Below are 24,790 nucleotides of genomic sequence, written 5' to 3'. Positions count from 1 at the left end.
CAGCTCCCCCAGCCCCCCCTCCCTTGGGGACCCCCATTTTCCCATCTCCCTCCACTGTTGCTTGGGGGGGTCCCCATCTCCCTCAAGGCCCAAATCTCCTCCCTAGGACCCAAATACCCCCCATGCCCCAAATCTCCCCCCAAGACCTAGTTCTTCCCCCCAGGACCCAGATCTCCACCCCGACCCAAATCTTCCCCCTCAGATCCTAAATCTCCCCCCGAGGCCCCAAATCTCCCCCTGCTCAGACCCAAATTCCCCCCACTCAGGACCCAAATCTTCACCCCAGATCCTAAATCTCCCCCCCAAGGCCCAAAATCACCCCCACCCCAGGATCTAATTTTCTCTCCCAGGACCCAAATCCCCCTCCCCAAGCCCCAAATCACCCCCCCGCCCCCCAAATCTCCCACTCGGGACCCAAATCCCCCCCCCCCAGCCCCAAATCACCCCTCCCAGGATCCCAATTTTCCCTCCCCAGCCCCAAATCTCCCCCCCAGGATCCCAGTTTTCTCTCCCAGTACCCAAATCCCCCCCCAGCCCCAAATTCCGCACCCCCCAGGACCCAAATCCCTCCCCCCGGCCCCAAATCCCCTGCCAGCCCCAAATCCCCCCCCCTCGGATCCCAATTTTCCCTCCCAGTACCCAAATCCCCCCCCCGGCCCCAAATCTCCCACTCGGGGCCCAAATCCCCCCCCCCGGATCCCAGTTTTCCCTCCCAGTACCCAAATCCCCCCCCAGCCCCAAATCCCCCCCCAGGATCCCAGTTTTCTCTCCCAGGACCCAAATTCCCCCCCCCCCAGCCCCAAATCCCCCCTCCGGATCCAACCCCCCCCCCCATCCCTCCACGTCCCCCTCACCCCTCTCCCCCCGCCTCCCCGCCATCTCCCCAGGGGCGTGGCCGCGGGGCGTGGCCGGGCGCGGCGTGGGCGGGGCGTGGGCGTGGCGGCGGCGGCGGGCGGCGGCGGGGAGCGCGGCGCGGCCGGGCCGGAGGCGAGGGCGATGGGCGGCGGGGCGCGGGAGCTGGCCGGGTACCTGGCGGCGCTGGGCGGCTGGGTGGCGGCGCTGGCGGCGGCCGTGCTGCCGCAGTGGAGGCAGAGCTCGTACGCCGGGGACGCCATCATCACGGCCGTGGGGCTCCACGAGGGGCTGTGGATGAGCTGCGCAGCCCAGAGCACCGGGCAGGTCCAGTGCCGCCTCCACGACTCGCTCCTCTCCCTCGACGGTGGGTACGGGGGGGTCCCGTGGGACGGAGCCCCCCCGCTCCGGGGCTCTGAGCGCCCCGTGCGACTGAGCTGCCCTTGCCCTGCTGCAGGTCCGAGCCCCGTTGGGGGTTTGACCCCCCGGCATTGGTCTGAGCCCCTCCTATGGGTTTGCCCCCCCCCCATATGGGTCTGAGCCCCTCCTATGGGTTTGCCCCCCCCCCCATATGGGTCTGAGCCCCTCTTATGGGTTTGCCCCCCCCCCCATATGGGTCTGAGCCCCTCCTATGGGTTTGGCCCCCCCATATGGGTCTGAGCCCCTCTTATGGGTTTGACCCTTCCCCCATATGGGTCTGAGCCCCTCCTATGGGTTTGCCCCCCCCCATGGGTCTGAGACCCTCTTACAGGTTTGAGCCCCCCCCTCATTGGTCTGAACCCCTCTGTGGGTTTGGCCCCCCCCATATGGATCTGAGCCCCTCTTTGGGTTAACCCCCCCCCATGGGTCTGAACCCCTCTTACGGGTTTGACCCCCCCCCGTAAGTGTCTGAGCCCCTCTGTGGGTTTGCCCCCCCCCCCAACAGGTCCGTACCCCCTCCACGTCCCAGTGCCCCCGCAGGTCTGGGCTCCCCTGGCCCCTCCGGTGGCCTGGGTCCTTGGCAGGTCTGAGCCCCTCTTGAACAGCCCCTCCGCCATGGGCCTGCACCCCCCAATGCGCCTGAGCCCCCCTCAGAAGGGTCTCAGCCCCCTTTACCCCTCCACTGCTCTGAGCTGCAATGTGGGCCCAAGCCTCCCCCCTCCGCCCCCCGGGTCTGAGCCCCTCTTGGCCCCCAACTCCCACCCGGGTCTGAGCCCCTCTTGGCCCCCAACTCCCCCCTGGGTCTGAGCCCATCTTGGCCCCGTGGGTCTGAGCCCCTTTGTGTGTCCGAGACCCCCCTGGCCCCAGGGGTTGGAGCTGCAGGGTGGGCATCACGTCTGGGGCCCGATGGTGCCCCACGGGGACATCGCAGCCTCCGGGGCTGGGCATCACCCTTGTGGCATTTGGGGACTGTGGTGCTGCTGCGAGCAAGGTGTTGCCCAGCCCAGGGCACCATGGGGAGGATGAGTGTGGCGGGGAGGAAGGCCAGGGAAGGCACTGGGAGCCGTGCCCTGAGTTGAGCTGAGGTCTCCCCGCCAGCCGTGCGGGGAAGGGGTGACGCGGGAACCATGCAGCGAGGACGGGGTTAAGGACAGGTTCATCCCCAGCGTGGGACAGGGTGACCTTGCTTTGGGAGAGGCTGAAAGCACAAGCTGCTGAGCGGCTTTTCTTCCCCCTCCCCACCGCCTGCAGTTCACATCCAGACCTCCCGGGCTCTGATGGTGATTTCTCTCCTCCTGGGCTTCTTTGGCATCATTGTGAGCGTGGTGGGCATGAAATGCACCAAAGTTGGCGAAGAGGATCCCGTCACCAAGAGCCGCATCGCTGTTGCCGGTGGCATCCTCTTCATCCTCTCTGGTAAGGCAGCTCCAGCCCTTGCACCTCTCTGATGTAGGCGACCTCAAACGCCTTTTAAAAGCTGTTTGGTGGAAGAAAGGGCGAGGAGCTGGTTTGATGATGGACTCGGTGTTGCTGATGTTCAACGTTTGACCTCCAGGTCTGTGCACGTTGGCGGCCGTGTCCTTGTACGCAACGCAGGTGACCTACGAGTTCTTCAGAGAGAGCACCGTCCCCATCAACGCCAGGTGAGAGCCCAGCTCGGGGGATGCTCCTTATCTGAATCCCAGCTTGTCCCTGCGCTTCCCATGGGATCTTCCCTTGCCGGTTTTGGCGATGCACGGGGTCGCGGGCAGATGTGCCGCACGGGGTGGGACCTGTGCCACCCCACAGCTGCCACGTTGCCGATGTCCCTGATGCTAAAGCTTTAGCCGGTGCTACCGCTGACTTTGCGCTGGGACAGTCGGAGCGCTCACGCGGAGTTTCAGCCCAAGGGAGGACTGAAGCATGGGGAAACCTGGTAGCTGGATCCGGCCAACGTGAAAGATGGGGATGGCCAGAGAGGAGAAGAACCAACATCTGCCTTGACGTCGCCCGTAGCCTCGTCAGGGCTTCGAGCATCCTTGTGTCCATGGAGTCCTCATCTCAATTTGCACCTCTGCCTTTTCTGCCCCGCTCCCTGATGCTCCCCTCTCTCTCTCACCGCAGGTACGAATTCGGCTCGGCTCTCTTCATCGGCTGGGGGGCCGCCAGCCTCACCGTGCTGGGGGGCTCCCTCCTGTGCTGCTCCTGCCCCGCCAAGGAGCGGCGAGGACAGCAGTACTACCGGCAGTCGCAGCCTTCGACGGCTCGGGAGTACGTCTGATCCCTACCCCTGCCCTCCTGCCACCCGGCGCCTCCCTCCCCTCCCAAAACCAGGCAAGACCCCGGCGCTCCCAGCCCGCGTGCTCCCTGGATGCCCCATGAGACCATTCTCCTCCTCATCTCCCAGGTTTCAGCACCGTTTGCAGCGCCATCCTCTCAAACGGGTTTTCTGGGGCCGTGGCTCCCTTATCCGTCATTGCCAGGCTCCCCCCAGCCAGGCACCCCCCGGGGTGGCCGGGACCGTGGGTGGCTGGACCGCGTCCGTCTGCGCAGCGCCGGGGTGATGCCGGGCCCGCGGGGGTGTGCTGCACAGAAGCGCTTTGTGCTGCCACCACCCCCCTGCACCCTGTGGCCCTGTTTTGGGGAGCAAGCAGGGAGCGAAGCCGGCGCTTGGTTTTCCCGGGATGAAGCTGCTGCCCACCTCCCTCAGACCCAGCCCAAGCCGGGGCTCGAGCATCCCTGCGCCCCGCTTTCGGCAGAGGGATGCTTTCTCGAGGCAAGCCCCTCGCCTCATGGCTACCCAAAAACAACATTTTTTTATATTATCATTAATTCGTGATTTGAGCCGATGAGGAATTAGAAAGCACCCGGTTGTTGGTGCTCCAGCTGAGCTCTGCCAGCTCAAATCTGCCCCGGGCTTATTTCTCACCAGGCACAAGTATGTGGCCTTGTTAAGCAGAAGAATAAATGGCATTGGGCAAATTAAAGCAGGCAAAAAGGGGGCTTTGAACACAAAGCAGCGGTTTGTTTTTATTTTTGGTGCCCAGTGCAGCTATTTCGGGATGGACAGACCCGTGAATTTTGATGCCTCCCCGCTGGGTCCAAATCCCTCTTCCCCCGACGGGATCCCCTGGAGCGGGCGGTGAAGTCTTCAAACGCCGGCGTGCTAATTGCCTCCACCTCCTCGTGCCGCGGCTCCACGCCACTAACTGCTCTGCAAGCGCCGTAGCTCCGATCTCATCAGTAAATCCCCCCAAACCCCCCCCGGATCCCCATCCATCCGTCCACGTCGCATGTGCTATGCCAGCTAACCTGCAGGAAAAAACAGTGGAAATGATCCAAAGAGCTTGATTATATATTTTTTTATTATTATTATTCTTTTTTAATCCCAATTAGCTGAAGTAGCTGATTTTTTTTAAATTTCATTTTCCTCTCTCTTGTTTCATTTCCCTCTCATTTTATTTCCCTCTCTCTTATTTTATTTCCCTCTATTTCATTTCCCTCTATTTTATTGTATTTTACTCTATTTGATTTTATTTTACTCTACTTGATTTCATGCCCGTGCGCTGCTTTGGGCCCTGCTCTGTGCCGGAGGGGAAGCGATGCGATTTCAGCCCGGGGGGGGGGATTTTTCTCTCTCTGGCGCGGGACTAACGGCCCTCTTTCTCTTTTAAATTGCAGACCCCCTGTAAAAATGTCTTCTTCACCCATCAGGGGAGAGCAGTGCTTATAGCCTGGCTTCACCCATCAGGGGCTTGGTTGGCTGAACCCATGGGGTTCCCCTCCAAAAAATACACACCAAAAGCTACTGCAGTGAGGATTGAAAAGGAAACGCGTGCTTTTAAAGGAAAAAAAATCAATCAAAAAGGCGTTTTTTTTTATCAAGAGAGCAGCGTTGTGTAGAAGAATGTTTTTATTCTTTTCATATAAAATTGCATTCACTTTTCTATGGGATGCGTGGCCGTGGGAATGGGACCGGTTGGGATTTTTAAATGCATTTTTTTGCTGATTGTTTGTACTAAAAAATTGTGACTCAGTGGTATTAAAATATTTCCGATCATGGGCATCTTTCTCAAATCGTCTCTTTGTTCTCCTCGCTTCCAAATCTGGGCCAGTCCCGTGCAAGCGACTCCTTTGCTGGGTCGAAGCAACTTCTGCAGCAGGAGCCGGGCAGGAGATTCTCCCCCTGCCGAACGGTTTTTGCCCTCCTGGGCAGGTGCTAGCCAAGTATCTCGAGTTTTTTGCCATGTGTCGCTCTCGAAGGAGGGGATGTGGCCTTAAAAATTGCTTAATTTAAGGCTAAGCCCGTGGAAGAGCCCAGCTGCCCCACGCAGCAGGGTTGCACCCGTGCCTGCGGCCACCGCTCGTTCCCTCTGCAGGGCTCTTCCCAAGGCTGCGATGCCACCAGCCCCCCCCTCTTATTGCCCCTCTGATGGACCCGCAAAGCTGGGCTCGCCCTTATTTTCTCCCATTTTCCATGAATCCAGAGCTGGCTTGTGCTCAGTTGGGCACTTTGCTAATTTAGGCTGAATTTTTGCTTTCCCCAGGGAGGGGCTGGCCCCCCCGTGATGCTGTGCCTGGTTTTCCTTGGGGGATGATGCTTTCCATCCAGGTTTTTGCACAGCCAGGGGCTTATCAGCATCCTCAGCCTGCCCGTGGCGCCTGGCCCACCAATACCCCCCATCCCACCTCCGAAAGCAGGGATTCGGGGTCCTCGGTGGCTCCCGTGACATCTCCGTGGGTCACCCGAGGGCTCCCTGGGGCCGGGCGCCCGGGCTGGAAGCACATCGAAGATGGGGGGGGTTGGAAAAATAGCTGAGCGGCGATAACATGTTTGGGGGTATAAAGGCCCCCAGTGTCCTCCGGACAATCCCTCGTGTGTTTGGCACAGGGCAAAGCGGGATAAAATAGAGGAACGGGACGCCGGGCTCGCTGCAATACACGGGCACTGCCTCCATCCACACCGAATCCAGGCTAAAACATGGGGTTTCTCCCCCCAAAACACTTATTTTATTCAATAAATAATAAACGAGGAACAATATTTACATTTCTGGTCATACCTCTTGCTTGCATCCAAAACCCCTGTGAAATAATATTCGTCTTTAAATAAGCAGAAATGAGGGAAAAGGGAAAATGCCCCCCCCCAGATGCCAAACTCACAGCAAATCGCACCAAATTGCCATGGCATTGAAACTCCACGTGAATAATAGAGTAGGGGGAAAAAAATCATCTTTTTTCTTAAAAAAAAAAAAATTATTAAAATAATTTTAAACTCCATTTCAGTGCCCCTCCTTATACTGAGCACGGAGATGCTTCTGCAGCAGCGTTGCCCTTGGCCGGGGGCCCACGGCCGGTCCGCACGCAGAGGGGCTTTTCTCACGCCTCTGAGCGTGGTTTTATTTGATGGCGGTTTGAAACTGGGTTTATTTGATGGTGTTTTTATTCATTTTTATTTGTTGGCCTGCCCCGCCGGCGTCTGCAGCGACTTCTCCACCTCCATGAGACGCTCCCATCACAGAAAACAGCTTTCTCTCTCTTTTTTTCCTTCCAGCCGCAGCGGGTTTATGCTGCACAACGTGGGCTAAAACACAAAGGTTTGGGTCTCCTGTCAGCACCGGTTTTTTGAACAGACGGGTTTTACAAACCTGATGGGACACGAGATCTTGTTTTCACCTTCATTAACCAGGGAAATGCTCTTAATTATCCAACTACTGACAGATCTGCCCCTCCGCCCGCATCTTTTCAAGCCCCCCCGAAAAGGTTTCAGTTGAGAATTGACAAGGCAGATTGATATACAATAAACTGGTTAGATGAAAAGGAAATAAAAAATAAACCTATTTTATAAGTGTCGTCGGGGCGTGCAGCCGCAGTTTTGCATTGCTTGGGGTCACACCAGAATGTCACGTCACGGATGTCTGAGTGCCATATATTCCTGAGCTGTAAATGTTGGGAAAGGAAAGCACCCAAACCCTCCTGGACGTTTTCAGTCCTAACGCCCAAACGCTGGCCCTGCCGTGTGCCGAAATCCCAGAAAAACAGGATAACCCAAAGTAAAGCCACAGCCATCGCAGACGTCAAGCACCCGGGTGCCTCTGCGGGGCTGAAGCGCGAGGCTTTGCCTGCGTCGCCAAAATCCCCACAGTTGGGTGCGCAGGGGATTATCCAAAGGAACTAAAAACCAACCCACAACAAACCTAAAAACCCAAGTGCATCTCTCAAACACAACCCGTGAAATGGAGACGCGCTGTGTTTTCCATGGGTCCGGGAGAGGAGGGTGCGGCGATGCCGGAGCGCCGCGGGGCAGGGCTGACCCCAGGGATGCTCGGAGGAGGCCACCCCACGACGCTTTGTGAGAAAGCCCAAGAAAAAGTGATTTTTTTTTTTTCCAACTGGTAGGGGATCAGGGACCAAACCTGCGGTTTTTAGGGCAGCTCCAAGTGCCAGGCGGCTGGGGTGCCGCTTTCCAGGGTCACAAAAACCTCCTCGGGGGCTGACCAGGCGCGTTATCTGAGCCAGAACCGCCGCAGCGGTCATCGCTTGTGCTCCACTTATACGGGAAAATAAAATAAAGGGTCTTAATTATTGGCTGCGTGCTTCGCCAAAGGGTTTTAATTGTCCTCCTTGCAGTTTAGCTTCTTTCTCCGGCCACCTCCACCCCTCTGACGCCCTTGCCCCAGTCCTGGGGACCCAACATATCTTAGGCCACTCACTCCTAGGCAGTAATTAAAAGGTCTAATTAAAAAATGTGGGATATTTGCCCGGGACACAGAGTCCCCCACCTAGGGAGTGTTCCCAGCGCGTTCCCACAGGTTTCCCCACGTGATATTTTTGGGGGGGAGGCTCCATTCCCAACCTACCACTGTTTGAACCGCAGGGATGCCCATCACGCCTCGGAGCGCAAAGCCCATCTGACGTGCCTTGGAAAAAACATAAATAGCCCAGCGCGGGCTCCGGCAGGCGTTGCATTTCTCCAACTCCATCGGGGGGTCAGGATCAAATCCCACCGGTACCTGAAAGCCTTCAAGCCCACGTCCCCAGCCCCGGTCATCGGCGACAAAGAGCTTTTGCCGTCGTCCCACCCCAGCAAGGATGAGCCTGCAGTGAAGGTAACGCTCTCCCCCGAGCTCCTTTTTATTGCTAACAGGGTTCGGAGCTGGGTTTTGCTGGGGTTAAGGATTTCTTTCTTTTCTTTTTTGTTTTTTTTTCTTGGCCATATAACTCAAATGGCTGAACGGATTTTCTTCAAAGGCTCCGAAACAGCCAGGGTCTAGTGGAAAAAACATAAGGTTGTGGAGAGTTTGCTCCAAAGGGAGCCGGGGAAATTAAAAACAACTTTGTAAATTGGGGTCTAGGAGGCTGTGTGTTAAAACCAGAGACGCTCAGAGTGAAGCTGATGGAAAGGCTCAAGGAGCCGGGGTGAGCGGCACCTCTGCTCCCAGCCACGTCCCAAGAGGGGAAGGGGATGGGTGGGAGCCCCTGCCTACAGGGTGTGGGATCTGCGCCCCTCCTTCGCCCCTGCCCACGGGGGAGCCTGGGCCAGGGCGGGCAGCATCTGCCTGAAGGCCACCAACTCTGCCATGGGGAAGAGTCATCGCCCTATGATAACTAACCCGTGCAGCTCAGAGACCCCGCCGATCTCTTTAATTCACCCACTCATGGGAACGCCTCTGCCCAAAGGGCTGTCGCAGTGGTTGTAACTTCAGGCGCTAAAATATTTAGCACCTTGAGTTGCAAAACACAGCAAAGAGGGACGCATGGCCAGGCTGTGGAGATAGGATGGCCTCTGCTCCATACCTTGGGCACAGCTCCTTCTCTGCAAAGTCCTCAGTCTCTGGCAAGGATGGAAAACAGAGGGTCCCATCCCCTCTGGTCTTTGGAAAGCCTCGGCAGCACCCAAGGGCACCCACATCAAGCCCCAGCAGCCTTCATCCACCTCCATAATGGGAGATGCTTTCTTTGGGCTTGTTGCTCGAGGTTAGGACATCTCCATGGGACGCTCGTCTGTGCTCCAGCCTGGATGTTACATTTCATTGCTTTTTCTTCAAAACAAAAGCAAGAAAAGGCAGGTGCTCTTCCCACCGAGTCACACGGATGCGGGGATGGAGGCACCAAGAAAACCTCCAGAGCCACACGCTCAGATCACAAGCTCTGACAACAGTAGTTGTTTGACAACGTTTTCCAGCAGCTCTTGATTCCCAAAGGGCGACTACTAAGGGTTGGCAACTTCAGATGATCTATTTGGATGAGAGGACACCTAGAGAGCAACCCCACGTGGGTATGTCGCCACTGCAAAATTAATGTATCTCTGAAGGCCCTGTCTGCATGCAAACCTGGTGGCCCAGCCTCAGCTGAGGGTATTGGAGCATTTTGGCAGCACCCAGGACCATGAGATGGGCCCCAGATGACTCACAGGGACCCAGAGGACACCCTGGCCTAGGTGGCACTTTGTCCCTGTGGATCAGGTGCCTGGGAAGTGGCCAGAGCAGAGCTGACGGACGTCTCTGTGCCCTTGCAGGCAACCCCATGAGCGCAGCCTTGCAGACGACGGCGTTCATCCTTGCTCTTCTCTCAACCCTCTTCCTGCTCCTTGCCACGTGCACCGACTGCTGGATGGTGAACGCTGATGACAGCTTGGAGGTGAGCAGAGCAACCATCATCAAGGTTAGCAGCTGGGAGCAAGGTGGGTACCTTGACCTCCATGGGGTTGCGCCATGTCTCCACAGGCTTGGAAAGGGGCCACGGTGGGACAAACCCACTGCTTTCTGCATGAGTTTGGAGGATTAGAGAAACGCAGGAGCAGGAGGAGACGGAGCGCAAGGTATGGGTAGGGAGTCACCGGGACGTGTCCAGCTGTGGTGCTGAGAGCCCCAGGATCTGCCTTGCTGGGCTGGGCCGTCCCTGGGGAGCTGGGGTGCTTGTGGGTGCTTTTTGCTGGAGTGTCTTTCCCCTGCTTGCAGGTCAGTCACAAATGCCGGGGGCTTTGGAGGGAGTGTGTCACCAACATGCAGGATGGGGTCAGGACCTGCGACCAGTATGACTCCATTTTGGCGGACCACCCAGGTAAGCTGGCGTGGCCTGGAGGCATTTTTTTAAGTTCACAGCTAAGAGTTTTCCCTCTTCCCTTTTCAAGAAGATGATCTGCTTTGCAAAGGGCTGATCCTCGTCAGTCAGCAATGCAGGCCCAGGGCTTCTCTTGGTCTCCTGCCCCATCAACGTGGCCTGGATGGCAACCCATGGGCCAGCCAGATCTGCCATGGGGCCACCAAGCTGGAGAGAGGCCATGAAGCTGTGCCACCTCACAACAAAGGGGTTTTGGCACGCAGAGCCCAGGTGCAGCTCCTACCCCGCGCTCCACGGTGGGATTTGCAACCCCACTGATGTTGCGTGCAGGGGTGAGGACCATTCCCGCTGGGCAAGCATCCTCAGCTCACGGCGTCATCTTGTGGCATGGAGACTTCTCCTGGCCTGCACAGGGCACATCAGGCCCTGCACAGAAGAACCCTCGTACAGGGTGTTGACCCAGGAGAACGCAGGTTCGGGAAGCGAAGGGAACAAGAAGTCAGCATGGACTAAGTCAGGCTGTTGCGCTGCTCTGGGGAAAAAGCTTTGTAGGGAGAAGTCCCATCGCACACGGCTGGTGATGTGAACCGTGCCAGCTCTCATATTTTTCACTGGTATGTTGACATTTGCTGTTCAAAACCCCAGCTACACAACTTGGAGAAGAAAAAACCCCACAGTCAGGACAGCAGCATCTTCTGTCCAAGCCTGTGCAAGAAGGTCTTGAGTAGGTGACCACATCGCAGGAGCTGGGATACACCATAAGCTGTTTGGTTTCTTGAGCTGGTCTGATAACGGGCTTATTAAGTCCCGTTGCAAGGTTTCAGATGAGCCCGATGAGCACCTTGCACGCAGCAGGCACGGGGTCGGTGGGTGCCGATGTAGGTGTCTCCTACGGACTGGTGAGCTGGATGGCTCTAGCAGGGACACAGGCAGCAATCGGGAGTGGGGAGACCAGTTCCTCTGACCGTTCCTCAGTCCCCTCTCTGGGTTTTTTTTTTTCCTTCCCTGCCCAGTGAAGATCGTGGTGACCCGGACCCTGCTGATCGCAGCGGACCTCCTGGCTGGCCTGGCTTTGGCTACGTTGCTCCTCGGGCTCGACTGTGTCAAGTTCCTCAAGGAGGAGCCTCGCGTCAAACTGAAGATGTGCTACGGGGCCGGCGTCATCCTCGGCATCGGGAGTGCGTGGCTGGGAGAGCTCAGGGGGCAGATGGACGCCGTGGCCCATGGGAAGCTGGGGAGAGGCTGGGAGCTGGGGGCACCCCCCCAGGAGGGGTTGGTGAGCATGGGGGTGTTGTATGGCTCTTTCTTAACCGGCCCCGTTCCTCCTAGGCATCCTGGGCCTTGTGGGCTCCGTGTGGTACGCGGTGGACGTCTACGTGGAGAGAGCCATGCTGGTGTCGCACAATATATTCCTGGGAGTCCACTACGACTTCGGGTGGTCGTGCTGGCTGGGGATGGCTGGCTCGACGGGCGGCTTCGTGGCATCCGTCCTGCTGACCTGCTGCCTCCACGCCTGCGCAGGTCGGTCTGCCCTGCCCCACCCCATCCCACCGTAAGCAGCTCTGTGCCCTGCAGGGACGTACGCGGGGCCACGGACCAGCTCAGAGGGCGCGGGCACTTCTTGCAGGGTCCAGCCGAAGCAAGGGGAAGCCCTGGGCAGCCAAGGCTGCGCCTCGGCCGGGGAGGCCGGGTCACGCCAGGCAGGACGGGGCTGCGTGGGGACCCCGTGAGGGCACGGCGGGGGTGCAGAAATGCTCCATCCGCATCTGGGGGACCTCGAGGTCCTGGTGAAGGTGTGTTGCCGTCTACCCAAAGCAGTGGCCGGGCTGGAGCTGTATCACTGTGACCAGCCAAAGCCTCAGCCGGTGGCCGCAAGGATGCGCCGGTGGCAATCTGGCCGTGCCACCGTCAGGGACGCGGGGCAGGCCATGCCTCGCCAGGCGCCCCCTCCAGCCCTTACGCCCACCGGGTGGAAGCCGACCCCACAGCGCCGGCTCTCCGGGTTCATTTCTCCTGCCGTGTCCCCATGCTGTGTCCCCCCCCGAGCCCCCCCGCCGCTGCCGGCCATGACACAACCCCAACTCTTTCCTGGCAGAGCCCAGCAGCCGCTGGCAACCCCAGAGGCTTCCCCAGCCGCGGGGCCAAACGGCCAGAAGCCAGATGTACGCCATGGACTCCCGTGTGTGATGGGCAGCAGCACCTCCCGCACCCGGCCCCGCTGCAGGGTGCTCTCCCCCCAGCCTGACCCCATTAAAGCACCGTCGCCTATACTGGGACATCTCCGCGATTGCTTTAAGGCTCTGATCGCAGGGTCTGCGCGAGCTGTAGCTTCAGTGGCTGCAAAAAAGCAAGGGTGCTGCAGAAGTCACCCGCAGAGGAGGCTTCCCCCCCCCCCCCATTTCCAGCCAGGTTTCACAAAACCAAACCCCAGAAAAGCGTTGCTTTAAGACAAGAGGTCACCAAGCCCCTGGGAAAGCCGTTGGGACGCTGAGGGTAAAGGAGCCGCTCCGACATCGCCCAGCCGCTGCTTTGGAGGAATTTAGGAATTTGCCTTTTCTGCGCAGAGCAAGACTGACTCCGCGTGGCTGGTGGCCCCGGTCACTCCGTGCCGGCCTGCTGGAAACCGCCCCTGCGCTCAGACATGTGGCAGCACACGGTTTGCATTTAAAAACCGGGTAAAGCTTGCAGCCTGGAGTGTTTCTCGTTATGGCGGGGCTATCAGCGGAGCAGCGCGGTGGCCATACGTGTCAGGCACCAGGCGCCGAGTCAGGTTGCAGCCTAACGGAGGTGCTCTGCCTGCAAAGTTGGGGTTTTAAGCCCACAGGAAAAGGGAATTCTGTTTTCCAAGTGAATTATTATCCTCCTTCACTTGCAAACCATTATGAAAACAAACCAGAACCCAAACCCACCACCACGCCCCCCGCCGCAATCGCTGACGGCTTCGTCCTTGCCCTGATCCCTCGCCCCAAGGCTGGCGCACAGAAACCACGGCAGCGCGGGGAAGCTGGGCAGAAACCTCCCCGGCAGGGGCTTCGCCACCCCGAAAGGCAGCAGCCCGAGCCCCTGGGCCTGCACTGACGTTGCCGCAGGGCTACAGCCGGTCCCTGCAGCGGGACGGCGCAGAGGAGGCTGGCAGCAGGGCTTTGGTAGCCTGGGCAGGCTGCAAAACACCCCCCCACGCCGTCCCTCCCCGGGGAAGTCGGGGACGTCATTTCTTATCTCACACGAAGCTGAAAGGCAGCAAACCTCTCGCCGGATCGCAGCTGCCGCTTTAGGTGCTACGCGGGAACGCCGCTGGCCAGCTGCTGCGTCCTGCAGCACGGGAGCAAGCGCGTCGGTCGTTAGCACGGGTTAAAGCAACGCCCCAGGGACCTGAAAAATGAAGAAATCCAATCACCAAAGCTGGGCGACAAATAAAGAGCGTGACTGAAGGCGGACAGCTCCCAGCTGACGCACGGGACGACGGGCAGAAGCGCGTTCGGAGGTACTTAGAGAGAGCAAGACCTAACTGCGCGGGGCTGTTAATGGCTGGCGCTTGAGCACACAGGAAAACAATGTAAAAAAAAAAAAAATTAAAGTTAAAAAGAGCAAGCGCAGAGCTCATCAGTGCGTAGAAAGGAAAGCTGTCAAGAGCTGCCATCACACGACCCGACGGGCACGTTCCTCACTGGCGATTCATGCCCGGTGCTATTAGAGCACGGCACGGCGAGCGGCGGGGCTGCCGAGGCCGAGCGAGCAGCGGCCGGGGAAGAACCGGCTCTCAGCCACCCCGGCAGCGGCCCCGGCTCTCAGCCGCCCCCAGAGCCGGTTTCGCCCCCGGGTGACGGGGGACTGCGGCACCGCGGGGAGGCCGGGAGCCTCCCGGCACCTGCGCGGGCTTCCAGGCAGCCTCCCGCCGCTCCGAGCGGGACAGGGAGCCGAGCAGGACGTAAAGCCAAGCCCGGGGGACGTTAAGCTGAGCAGAGCAGGACTTAAGCCAAGCCCAGGCAGGTGCCAGGCTGTTGGTGGAGGCTCTGGCTTTCAGACCCAGGCGGGAACCTGCCTTTTCCCTGGTTTTCCCTCGATTCCCCTTCCTGCACACCAGCAGGACACCAGCCACCCTTCCCACCAAGCGCCTCCCCTCTTCGCCCCCCGAGAGCCTTTCCACCCCGTTGCTGTAGGGCTCAGCGACTTGAATTTTCTTTTTTACTTTGATTTTTTTACATTTTACCCCAACAGCCTGTATGCTGAAGAAATAAAGTAGTATTTTTTTTCCCCAAACCTTATATGAACGCTTAACTTAAAACCTTTCATACAAACGTGGGTTTAGAACGAGGAAGCACACAAGGTAATTCTTTAAGACCTTTATTAACAGATGCTTGCAGTTTGACTTGAAAAAATCAGGTGTATTATTTCATACAAATTAAAAATGAGGTTCTTAAAAATCTCAACTTGACCAGATATGAAACAATTTAAAAACCTTTAAAGGTATATTGAGAAAAAACAGGCTTTTAAAAAACGTGTTTATCGTTTCCAAAAGGAGACTTCTTCAGGTAAAAATAATAAAAATCCCATGCTGCATAGATAATGCAGATAGTTCTGTAATCTGGTCAACAGCAAAAAGCAAGCACTTAAGGTCTTCAGTTCCAATTCTTTTGTTCATTTCTTATTGCTGGAATTTCATTTTCTTTTCTTCTTCATTTCTTAAGTCTTTTCTTTGATGACTAAACTGAAAAAGAGAACAGAAAGGACCATCAGGCCGGTGTCCAAGGGTGTTTTGTCTAACGAGACTCACCCGCAACACACAAGCTCTCCCCGAGCTCACCTCCACACACCGACAACGCCCTCACCAGCTGCAGCCCTTCAACCAGCCCACGACGCTCCCACCATCAGCCCGCTCTCAGCAGCCAAAACCGCCATCTTCCACCCAAACCGAACGCAAAAGACTCCAGAAAGACGCGACGCTGAATTTAAACGCAAAGGAATCCCGCCTCCGCCTCTCCCCGCACCGGCCTCCTGGGGAGAGCCGCCGACCTGGGGCTCCGCGCTGCGGGACCGGGCCTGGAAGCGGAGCTGGGAACTCCGAGCCAGCCCCTGGGAAGGCTCGCGGACAACCCGAGATCCTCAGGAGACGGCTGAGGAGCAGGTTTCCACCTGTGCCCAACAGAGGCAGCGCGGCATCAGCAAGCCACTGCCCAGACCACAGAAACCACAATTTACTTTCTCCGACACTACCGACAGACAGAAAGAGCAACCAAGGGCCATCCTGGGGTTTCGCTGAAGCCCACGAGGAAGAATTCATCCAGTTAACCATTAAGATGGACGCCAGGATAAGAGGTTCACATCAAGTGCACGGAAAACCCTGCCGCGAGGCTTGAAGAGGCATCGGGTAGCCCTGCACGACAAACCCAGCGGCACCCAGCCCTTGAGGACCGAGCTCTCGGAGCTGGGAGGCCCGCGGCTGCCGGTGACGCCACGCTACTCCCCACGCCCAGCTCCGCGCTCCCTGGTCACCCCGTTAACGTGACCACTCGTTACCGCTCCCACCAGAGCCTAAATCCGTCTGTCCATCTGCCTGCCCTCCAGGCAACAAGCAATGAGTGAGGCGCGAAGGGAGCGGGGTACGAACGCTGGCGAGAGGAAGAACAGCCAAGGCAGGTGCCAGGCAAAGCCCGGCAAGTAGAAAGCAACGGGGCAATGAAAATACTCCCAAATCAGCAAACTGTCCTTCAGAAGACGGCACCAAGCAAGCGCCAAGTCACAGCCAGCCTGCCTTGCAGCGAAAACAAGGTTTTAACGCCAGCCTCTACGCAATCCTGCCAGCGGCAACCGCACCCGCGCTGCAGCACCTCAGCCATGGGCGCCCTGGATGCTCCAGAAAAAGCACCGTCTCTACCAGCTGTTCCAGCACTTTTTCGGTTAGATAAAAAGCTGCTACTGAGACGCTCCTGCAAATTCCGCATCAGCTTTCTAGAAATTAATGCCTAGAGGTCTTAATGCCATTCACTTCCCCTCTGGGACCGAGAGGTAAAAGCTCGGACGCTTACAGAGCTGAGTAAGTCCCAGTGCCCCTTTCTCCCAGCTCCTCTCAAGCCACTCCGCCAGAATCGCTGTTCAGGGTGGGCAAAGGCTGCCCCAGGCCTGACCTGCTCCTGAGCACAGCCCAGACTTTGAGATTAACAGTGATTCTGAGATTAAGGCAGTGACTCCATCAATGAGAAGTCAAGCCTGGTAACTGAGTCCTCCCAATTAATCAGCATTTGTACAGCAAAGTCCCCCAGTTTGGTTTTGCAGACGTTAGCGCTCACAAGCACGGCCAGTTTGGTTACAACCCGCATGAGCAAGACTAGTCCAAATCTTTTAAGGCAAAAAAACCCAAAGGAAAGCATCAAAAGCAACAAGTCAGTCATCAAATCGTATCCTCAAGAGCCTCCGGACACGCACCCGGATGATGGTAGAGATGGTAAGCCGGTATTTACTCAGCCCCGCCCTGCTCGGCCTCGGGAGCGGACGTGTTCTCAGCTGGTGGTTCGGCTGTCTTCGTCTCTTTGCCATCTTGTGGTTTAGGGTTCTCTGGGCGTCTGCGTCGGTAGTTGAAGTTACGACGGTACCGACGTTGAGGTGGCTGCTGACTTTGGGTTTCATCCCCTTGGTTCTCTTTATCTTCTTCGTTCCCGTCCTCTCTAGGCTGTCTTTGACGAGGAGGACCCCTGAAAGTCAAGCTAGGCTTTAACAATGCAGCATCTGACCATCGCCATGTTCTGTCTCTGTTGCTAAAAGGCAAAATTTAAAAAAAAAAAGTTCGTCTGCAGCATACCTGCGAAATCGTGGTCTGTAACCTCGATACATGTTCTGCCTGACTGGTCTGCCTTGCTCTCCTGCACCCTGGTTGTCAGCACCCTGGAAGACATCAGGTAACAAATCATCTTAGCCACAGGCAGAAGCCTGTAACGCCACGAGCGGGCAAGCCGCGAGGAAGGGGGCTGTAAGGGGGCTGTCAGGTCAAGCCCGAGGCGTACGACGAGGCAGGCAGAGGTCCTAGGGCACGCGAGTACGCACCATTAGAATTTCCGTTTCTTCCAGTTAATCATATAGGAAGTTACCACAAATTCAAATTTGTGTTTCTTCCAGTTGATCGTGTGGGAAGTTACCACAAATTCAAACACATTCTTGTTTTTTTAAAAGCTGTAACATTAAGACCTTCTCCAGCTTATCAACATCTGCTCCAATGCTTCATCCTACCGCCAAACCATACCAAAATCACCTTGAGTATCTACAAAAGCGGCAAAAAGCTGCGTCCCATCACCCTGCTCCAAAACAATCAAGCCAGTTTAGCCCCACACGTTAAGCAAACGTTACCTCCACTATCTCTCCCTGCACGGGAGGGTTGGAATATTGTGGTCGACGCCCGTAGGGCCTACGCATATAGTAAGGTGGGTACCGCCGCCTGCGATAGGGACGGCGTTGCTGGGCTTGACCTTCTGGTATGTTCTCTGCTCCTTCGTTCTTTTCCCCACTCTCACTATTCTGGTAGTTCTGCTGGTAGTTGCGTGGAGGACCCCTACGACGTGGATATCGTCTGTAATGGTTACGGTCTGCTGCGTATTTACTGCCTTGCACTGGAACGCCGCCAGGACCTGTAACATTAGCTGCCTCCGCACCCTAAAGAGCAGGGATAGCATTAGGTAGGTAAACACTCAGCATCGAATCAGTTATAGCGTAATATAATTCAGTACTTAGCAACGATTTACATCCACATTGTAAAGCAATGAAAAACCATTCATCTCCTTGGATGTCATCAGGCATCGACTCAAACCACAGGCCACACCAAAGCCTGCAGACCGAGTTTTCCGTGCATACGCTAACACCCGAGAGGTGAGTTTACCTTTTCTCCCTCAACCACATCAAACTCCACGGTCTCTCCATCTCCTACGCTGCGGAGGTACTTCCTGGGGTTATTCTTCTTTATGGCAGTCTAACAACATAACATCGCAGAATTACATTTACAGGCACAGCATGAGAATACTACTTAGCATATCTGAAGACTTTTTTTTTTTTTTAAAGATTAAGGAATTTGAGTATTTAATATCTTAGCAGGAAGACCTGTACTCCTGGAAAAAAGCAATTAACACTGTGAAAATCCAGGAAGCCGTAGAATTTACCCATATCACTATAGTTCTGGCCCATCTGAAGTGTGTAACAGCTGACTAGAAACGTCTGTCAACGTGCTGCTTGCTAGCTGAAAAAGCAGTTTGAAAACAAACAAACCCCCCCACAATACACACCGGCCACAGCACACCTAAGCAGAGTTTAGCTTTAAACACCCCCGTAGTAGTTATACTTTCCTCTGAAGCAGATACACCAGTATATAAGCCTTTCCAATCATACACTCAGATTCCCAGCCCTCTACTGCTTTCCCACACCACCGCAGTGTGCAGTAGCCTACGTACAAATGAGGCCACCCCACGCTATATAAACACATCGATGGCCATAAATCAGGGGATTTCTTTCTCTAGGCTTCCAATACCATCGCTTCAGCCGTGGTATTTACCAATTAATCACAAATCTACTCCAGCCGTGTATTAGGCACCAAGGATTAGCCCTTCCAAGGTGTCAGCACCAGGCAAGCCTTTGCATCGCTATCTGCATGTTAAATGACATTACTAGAAAACACTGAATTTTCCGTCCTATTCAGCAGTAGATTAAATTTCTGACAGCTGAGTTAATGCTCAATATGCACCACTCTCAGGCACATTGTTTATCAAACACTAACTGAACAGTAATACAAATGTAACAACTTTACAAAAAATATCAGCAACAGCATTTGACTGGATTGTTTTCCCTAAATGGAACAAAATCTATGGAAAAACATGCCCACAAGTCTCAGCCTACAAAGCAGGGGCTTCAGGGAAAGACAGGAAACCTTATTACAACAGTAGCTGAGCGTAACAGCTCTTCGTCAGACCCAAGCTTGGTAACGGGGATGGGAAAAAGCACACGCAGCTATAACTCCTAAACCAAGCTGATTTCTTTCAGATTAGACCTCTCGAACTGTTTTATCATGAAAATTATTACATTAAAACGAATCACTGCCAAAACTGTGCTTTTAGAAACACAGACAGGAGTTACACGACAAGTCCTGAAATCCGACTCATAAGTCAAGGTCACTTACAGGTTACCCTACTTGCACATCGAGTGCTGAAGGCTGAAAGCTTCCCTTCAGGGTATATATTCCTGCCTCGGTACACAAACGCAGTGGAGTCGGTTGGCCTTTCTCCACTGCCCATTACAGAACAACCTCTTACAAACAAATGCCTCTATATTTAACAGCAGGTACTTCAGATGTAGCACAAGCAAGAAGCTGAGAGATGGCAAATCAAACTCGAGTCAAAACACTTGCCAGGGGTTACTTTTTCCTCCCTTTGTTTACAACATCAGCAGTATATCCCTAACTCAAAACAAAAGAGCGATCCATGGGCTCCTAAATGCCAGAAGTAAGCCACGCTCCACTAAGAACTCTTTGTGGGCTGCTTGACAACAAGAGATCCTAAGACAGGGTGAAAACACAGAGCCGATCACAGAGACTTACAAGTCAGATGCAAAGGACTAAACTAAGGCCAACCCGCTCTGTGAAATAAACCGCAGGTGTGCTGTGCAGTCTGACTCCGGTCTAGTTTCCAGACATTTACAGGCTCCCCAGAAATAATATTTAAGTGTACCTATCTGTTTAATTGAAAAAGTATCTATTAAAACGTTTTCAGGCTTTCACTGAAAGCCTGGAGCCTTAAATTCCATAAAAGTTTTGCCTAAAAAAAAAAAATTAAAAAAAATCTTCACTGGCACTTCATCCCTATTCCAGCCCAATTAATTTCACTCCCTGCTGCAAGCTTTTCATTTAACCTTATTTCCCTGTGCTAACTAACAACTACACGAATCCACAGGGCGACTGAACTGGACTTCAGTCACCCCCGAGTCAACAGAGCAAACTTGCAGACAGCGCAGTTTTCGTCATCATACAGTATCAGCCCGCTCGATCCCACGTATCTCCTGTCCTCACGACGGATGCAGGTGGATATGCAAAACCCCCGAGCACACGCAGGCTCTGCTTGCAATCCAATAGCGAGCAACAGTTGTTTGTGTTCAAGTAACACTTCTTGGAAAACGTGAGGCTCTTGCACAACTTCAATCCCAGTTCCATAGGTCACGCATAGCAAGTTTCGGTTTCAAGGAAGTCTTACCTGATGGACAAACACATCTTCCTTGGTGTCATTCCTGCAAGACAACGGGAAATGGAAATTCATGTATGAAACGCACACTAAATTAGCCCAGTTTATAAATTCAGTTGTTTGGGGAGGGGACCAAACAGGGAACTGTCAAGACAACTAGCTTTCAGCATCAGCCTCGCTCCTCAACGTGTTCTCACCCAGTCCCCTACTAGCTCACTGCCTGAAGCGAAGAGATCGTCAGGTAGCCTACGCAAGGGTCAGGGCACGCGCTGAAGCCCACTGAGTCGCGTGTGAAAGCCTCCTCCCTCCCCCCTGCACGCCCCTCTGCCCTTCACATCCCACCGATGGAGATGCTGGAGGAAAGGACACCTGACAGCAAGCAGTCGCTTCTGACGGGGGCTGTGTGGGAGATGGGCTATCGCAATCCTTGAAAGAAGCTACGATATCGCCGCTCGAGCCTTGCCTGATCTCCCCAGAGTTCCCTCCTCTCAGCCTCGATGCCTCCTTCATTTAAGGAGTAACACCACTAGCAGACCACTAGCAGGAGGGTTATTCAAGTTGCATTTGTCAGCACAGAGAGGGCAGGGCTTGGGTTTCTCCCCTCACAAGAAACAGAAAACAGCTCAAGTCTGTACCCACAAGAACCCGAAAGCACCCTTCAGCGTGATCACCGTACAGTTTCCACCGGTACCACGCTGAGTGAGGCTGGACAACCGCACCACCAGCTGAAGTCAGAAAAGTTTCTCTCCTGCCACAAAGAGGCAGAGCCCCAACAGCCGCCGCGCTGGTTTGGGCGCTGTACGTGCCGCTTCCACCACCCGTAACAAACTTAGAGCCATACATCCAAGCATCGTACCCACTGAACCTCGCTGCGGTGTTAGTTTCATTACTCTGTGGAACGGTTTGAATCAATAGCAAAGCGGCTTTTATTTCCTAGAATGACTGGTTAAAGACTTTTTTTTTTTTTTTTTTAAGATAAAGCCAAGTGTTCCTCACCACCGGCTTTAAAACATGAGGATGACAATGAAGACTTTTCCAAAAACTCAATCCGAGCTACGGCTCTTCTGCCAGACAGCACCAGTAAAAATAAGTCACCTTGTTTCCTCATGGAATTGATGCCTACAAGCCTCAAAGGCTCCTGCAAAAAGGTAGTCAAAAGGCAAACAAAGCCGAGCCAGCCTGCCCATCACGAGGCAGCGTAGCTCCGAGGCCCCACGATGCAGCATCCAGAAGCCCTTGCAAAGCCTGAGCCTACATACTTTCTTCTCTGCAATCTAAGATCTCTTACCAGATGCTCCAAAAGCTGAAAACCTTCAGAAGAGCCCAGTAACAGGTTTTCAGTTAAAAAAAAAAAAAAAAAAAGCTTAGCACATTCCTTCACTCTCAACTGAAAACCGGTGGTAGGAAGTGCTTCACCATCTATGCTCTGCAAGCGTGGATGCTCTACGCGCTGGTGCAAGTTTGATGTTGGACAACGATACCAGATGCTTGTTTGCAAAGGCTGTTTGAAAATGCAATTTCCATTTGAGAGGACACAGGAGTTTTAGATCAATGAATGCCTCAGTTACACAGATACAGCTCAAGGCATATCCATGGTTAGTTAAAAAAAAAAAATTCTCCTGGTCCATTTTGAAGCCCAGTGCCTGCCATGCGATTCCCGACGGTGGTTTCCAGCAAGCCCGCTGCCGCCTGGATGGGGTCAGAGTAACAGCCATCACTTTCCCAAAGAAAACTTGAAATGGTACGAGAGCAACCCCCATCCCGAAGGCCTAACAACCCTCTAGCTTATCTTTGCGCTAAACGCTTCTCCCCTCAACACCTTTAACACCCGAAATTAAAAAAGGAATCAGACAAGCACAGATTAAGAAAATGCCACTGCTAAGCTGAGGAGAGCACTAAATAGAAGCCAGCTCCAATTATGGTAAGAGGACCAAGTCGGTGGCCTGCACATCCATTTATTATTTTGACAACTGTGAGAAACAATTGACAGACACTCCGAATTCAAGCTAGCATTTCAGAACAGAAATGCACTTTTAACATTAAAAAAACCCACAGAAAATACTGGAAGTTAATGCGCACCTATACCAAAGCTAAATTTTAGTTCCAAAGCTAATTTTAGCTGCAAGCGGACCCGTCTGAAGCAAAGACAAGCAAGGGCAGGAGCTCCCGCAAAGTTTCCCTTGCAGCAAGCCAGAGAGATTCCAGAGTTGAGGAAATGTCCTCCACTTCGGTTCCCAGGCTGCGGCTCTAATCTCTTGATAACACGAGATCACACTGGGTTTCTCATTAAAAATGGCAACCTCAGGGATTAAACAGCTGCCAAATTAATGACTGGGGAAGCCATTCGGATGTCTTAACTAGCTGCTGCCGCTTCCTTGCTTGACTCACATCACCGAGCATTTCCACTACTGAGAGAAACAGGAAAAAAGCCTTCCCTAGAGGTAGAGTTTGTGGCCTGTGATTTTATACGCGTTTACGAAAGCCAAAGACGCTGAAGCTTACAGCACCGAGGACTAGACGACATTTAACATTAAAACCTACAAGAAGAATGCAAACTGGGCAGACTCGGAGTCAAGTTTGTAAAGTTGCAGACACAAAACCAATTAAGGAGCTTGGCAGACACTTAAGATTGGGTCATAAGGTAACAGACAATTTTAAAAAAGCAGTATTTAAAACAAACCTAAATAGAAGGCCCAATAAAAGCACCAGTATCTACACTCGCTTCCCTGAAGAGGGGTTCCCAAGCCTTCTGCCAAATTCTGCAGCAGCGGGTTGAGGCAGTAGGTGTGCAAGGGGGAACAGCTCTTCGAAACACGGCCTCTGCACCACAGCCCCCGGAGGCCTCCAGAACCGGCGGCTACAACTGTTTCCCATTTTTCCAGAACTGGTTTGCAGAGCAGTTCCAGGACTCCTCCACTACTGGATAGCTTCACTGATATGCCCGTTTTAAGTATTTACACAACTCTCGTTCATTTTAAAGAAAAATTTGAACGCTTAGACTGTCATAAAAAGAATCCTCTAGGCACTTGTTTCTTGAGAGCCCTTTACACACTCTCTGGTCTTGCGATGTAGAAGAAACCTGGATTTTGCTCATTTCCCCTACATTCAGGGTTTCCTCAAGAGAGCGTGCTTTTAACTACCAAGCGCTCAAAGCAATTTTTGCTCGCATCGATGCGACTGAACTTCATGCAGGAGTTTAAGCAAATACTCTGTGCGTGCTAAGAGCCAGCAGACTTTTATACCCTGAAGAGCAAAAAAAAAAAAAAAAAAACCCACAAAAACCCAAACCACCGTAAATAAAATAATCGCCATGGAAGAAATACCGCCATGAGGATAACTTCACTGAGAGCAAGGGCAGGATTCAAGCGCTAAAAAGCCAACCCAAGAAACCCCACGGGGCAGGGGATGCTGGGGTGGGGGTGGGACCCCCCTGCCGGGGGGACAAGGGCTGCCAGCCCCCCGAGGGGCACCCCCCGAGGCCCGCGGGCCCGGCCCCCCGCCCGCGCCCCTCACCTGTTGATGAAGCCGTAACCGTTCCTCACGTTGAACCATTTCACTGTTCCCAAAACCTTCGTTGCTGCGGGGGGGGGGGGGCAGAAGGGGGAGGGGGGGGAGAGAAGGCGGCAGCGGCGTCAGGGCGGCACGTGGCGGGGCGGCGCACACAAAGGCCCCGCGTGGCGGACATTTTGAGCCGCCCCGCCCCCACCCGCCGACACGCGGGGCCCGGCGGCGCGCGCGGGAGGAGGAGGAAGAGGAGGAGGAGGAGGAAGAGGGCGCCCAACGGCCGCCGCGGGCGCGCGCGCCGCGAGGAGGCGGCGGCGGCGGCGCGCGCCGCCCCTCAGCGAGGGGGAGCTCGCGCCGCCCCTCAGCGATGGCGGGGGGGGGGGGGGGGGGCTCGCGCCGCCGCCGGGGCCTCCCAACCGCCGCGGACCCCCCCCCCCCCCTCACCGATGACCTTCTTGTCCCCGCCGGCGGGAGGCGCCGCCGAGGCCAGGCCGCTGCCCCCGTTCCCGGTCCCGCCGTTAGGTTTAGAGTCGGCGGGAGCGGCGGGGGCCGCCGCGGGGACGGGGGCGGCGGGCGGTTGGGTCTCGGCCTCGCTGCTCATGGCGGCGGCTTGTTCGGTGCGGACGGTGGTGGTGACTGGCTGTTTGCGCCGCCTCCCGCGGTGTGATGGTGACTGAGGCCGGCCGTGGGGGGGCTGCTCCCTGCTCCGGGCTCGCTGAGCTCCGCTCTCCGCTCCCGATACCGATCGAACTGGCCACAATGGCGGCCCG

General features: G+C 55.1%; 3 protein-coding genes across 5 annotated transcripts; 2 read left to right on the top strand and 1 right to left on the bottom strand.

Moving 5' to 3' along the window:
• Positions 1-996: 996 nt before the first annotated feature.
• CLDN19 (claudin 19) lies at positions 997-5,177 on the top strand (the record flags this gene model as incomplete). Its single annotated transcript, XM_082328979.1, has 5 exons — positions 997-1,219; positions 2,524-2,688; positions 2,828-2,915; positions 3,376-3,522; positions 4,933-5,177. 5 exons carry the CDS (start codon positions 997-999, stop codon positions 4,982-4,984), a joined length of 675 nt encoding a protein of 224 aa, XP_082185105.1. The 3' UTR covers positions 4,985-5,177.
• Positions 5,178-8,553: 3,376 nt separating this feature from the next.
• LOC309598421 (claudin-16-like) lies at positions 8,554-13,677 on the top strand. Its single transcript, XM_082328980.1, has 5 exons — positions 8,554-9,888; positions 10,209-10,311; positions 11,325-11,489; positions 11,641-11,832; positions 12,407-13,677. The coding sequence occupies exons 1-5, from the start codon at positions 9,637-9,639 to the stop codon at positions 12,496-12,498; spliced, it is 804 nt and encodes a 267-aa protein (XP_082185106.1). The 5' UTR covers positions 8,554-9,636; the 3' UTR covers positions 12,499-13,677.
• Positions 13,678-14,639: 962 nt separating this feature from the next.
• On the bottom strand, positions 14,640-24,790 carry YBX1 (Y-box binding protein 1). Of its 3 annotated transcripts, none has more exons than XM_082329094.1 (8): positions 24,465-24,790; positions 24,030-24,093; positions 20,529-20,562; positions 18,176-18,265; positions 17,650-17,952; positions 17,108-17,190; positions 16,735-17,012; positions 14,640-15,014 (listed from the first exon to the last, which is right to left on the bottom strand). In XM_082329094.1, the coding sequence occupies exons 1-7, from the start codon at positions 24,619-24,621 to the stop codon at positions 16,766-16,768; spliced, it is 978 nt and encodes a 325-aa protein (XP_082185220.1). In that variant the 5' UTR covers positions 24,622-24,790; the 3' UTR covers positions 14,640-15,014; positions 16,735-16,765. The 3 variants fall into 3 exon arrangements, with proteins under 3 accessions (XP_082185220.1, XP_082185219.1, XP_082185221.1); XM_082329093.1 differs by having other exon boundaries at positions 14,640-15,019; positions 24,465-24,789; XM_082329095.1 differs by having other exon boundaries at positions 14,640-15,019; positions 16,735-17,000; positions 24,465-24,647.

This window comes from Platalea leucorodia (genome assembly GCF_965183815.1).
Source record: "Platalea leucorodia genome assembly, chromosome: 17".
Taxonomy (NCBI): domain Eukaryota; kingdom Metazoa; phylum Chordata; class Aves; order Pelecaniformes; family Threskiornithidae; genus Platalea; species Platalea leucorodia.
The sequence above is the reverse complement of the archived record's forward strand: the minus strand, read 5'-3'. Positions and strand labels throughout refer to the sequence as shown.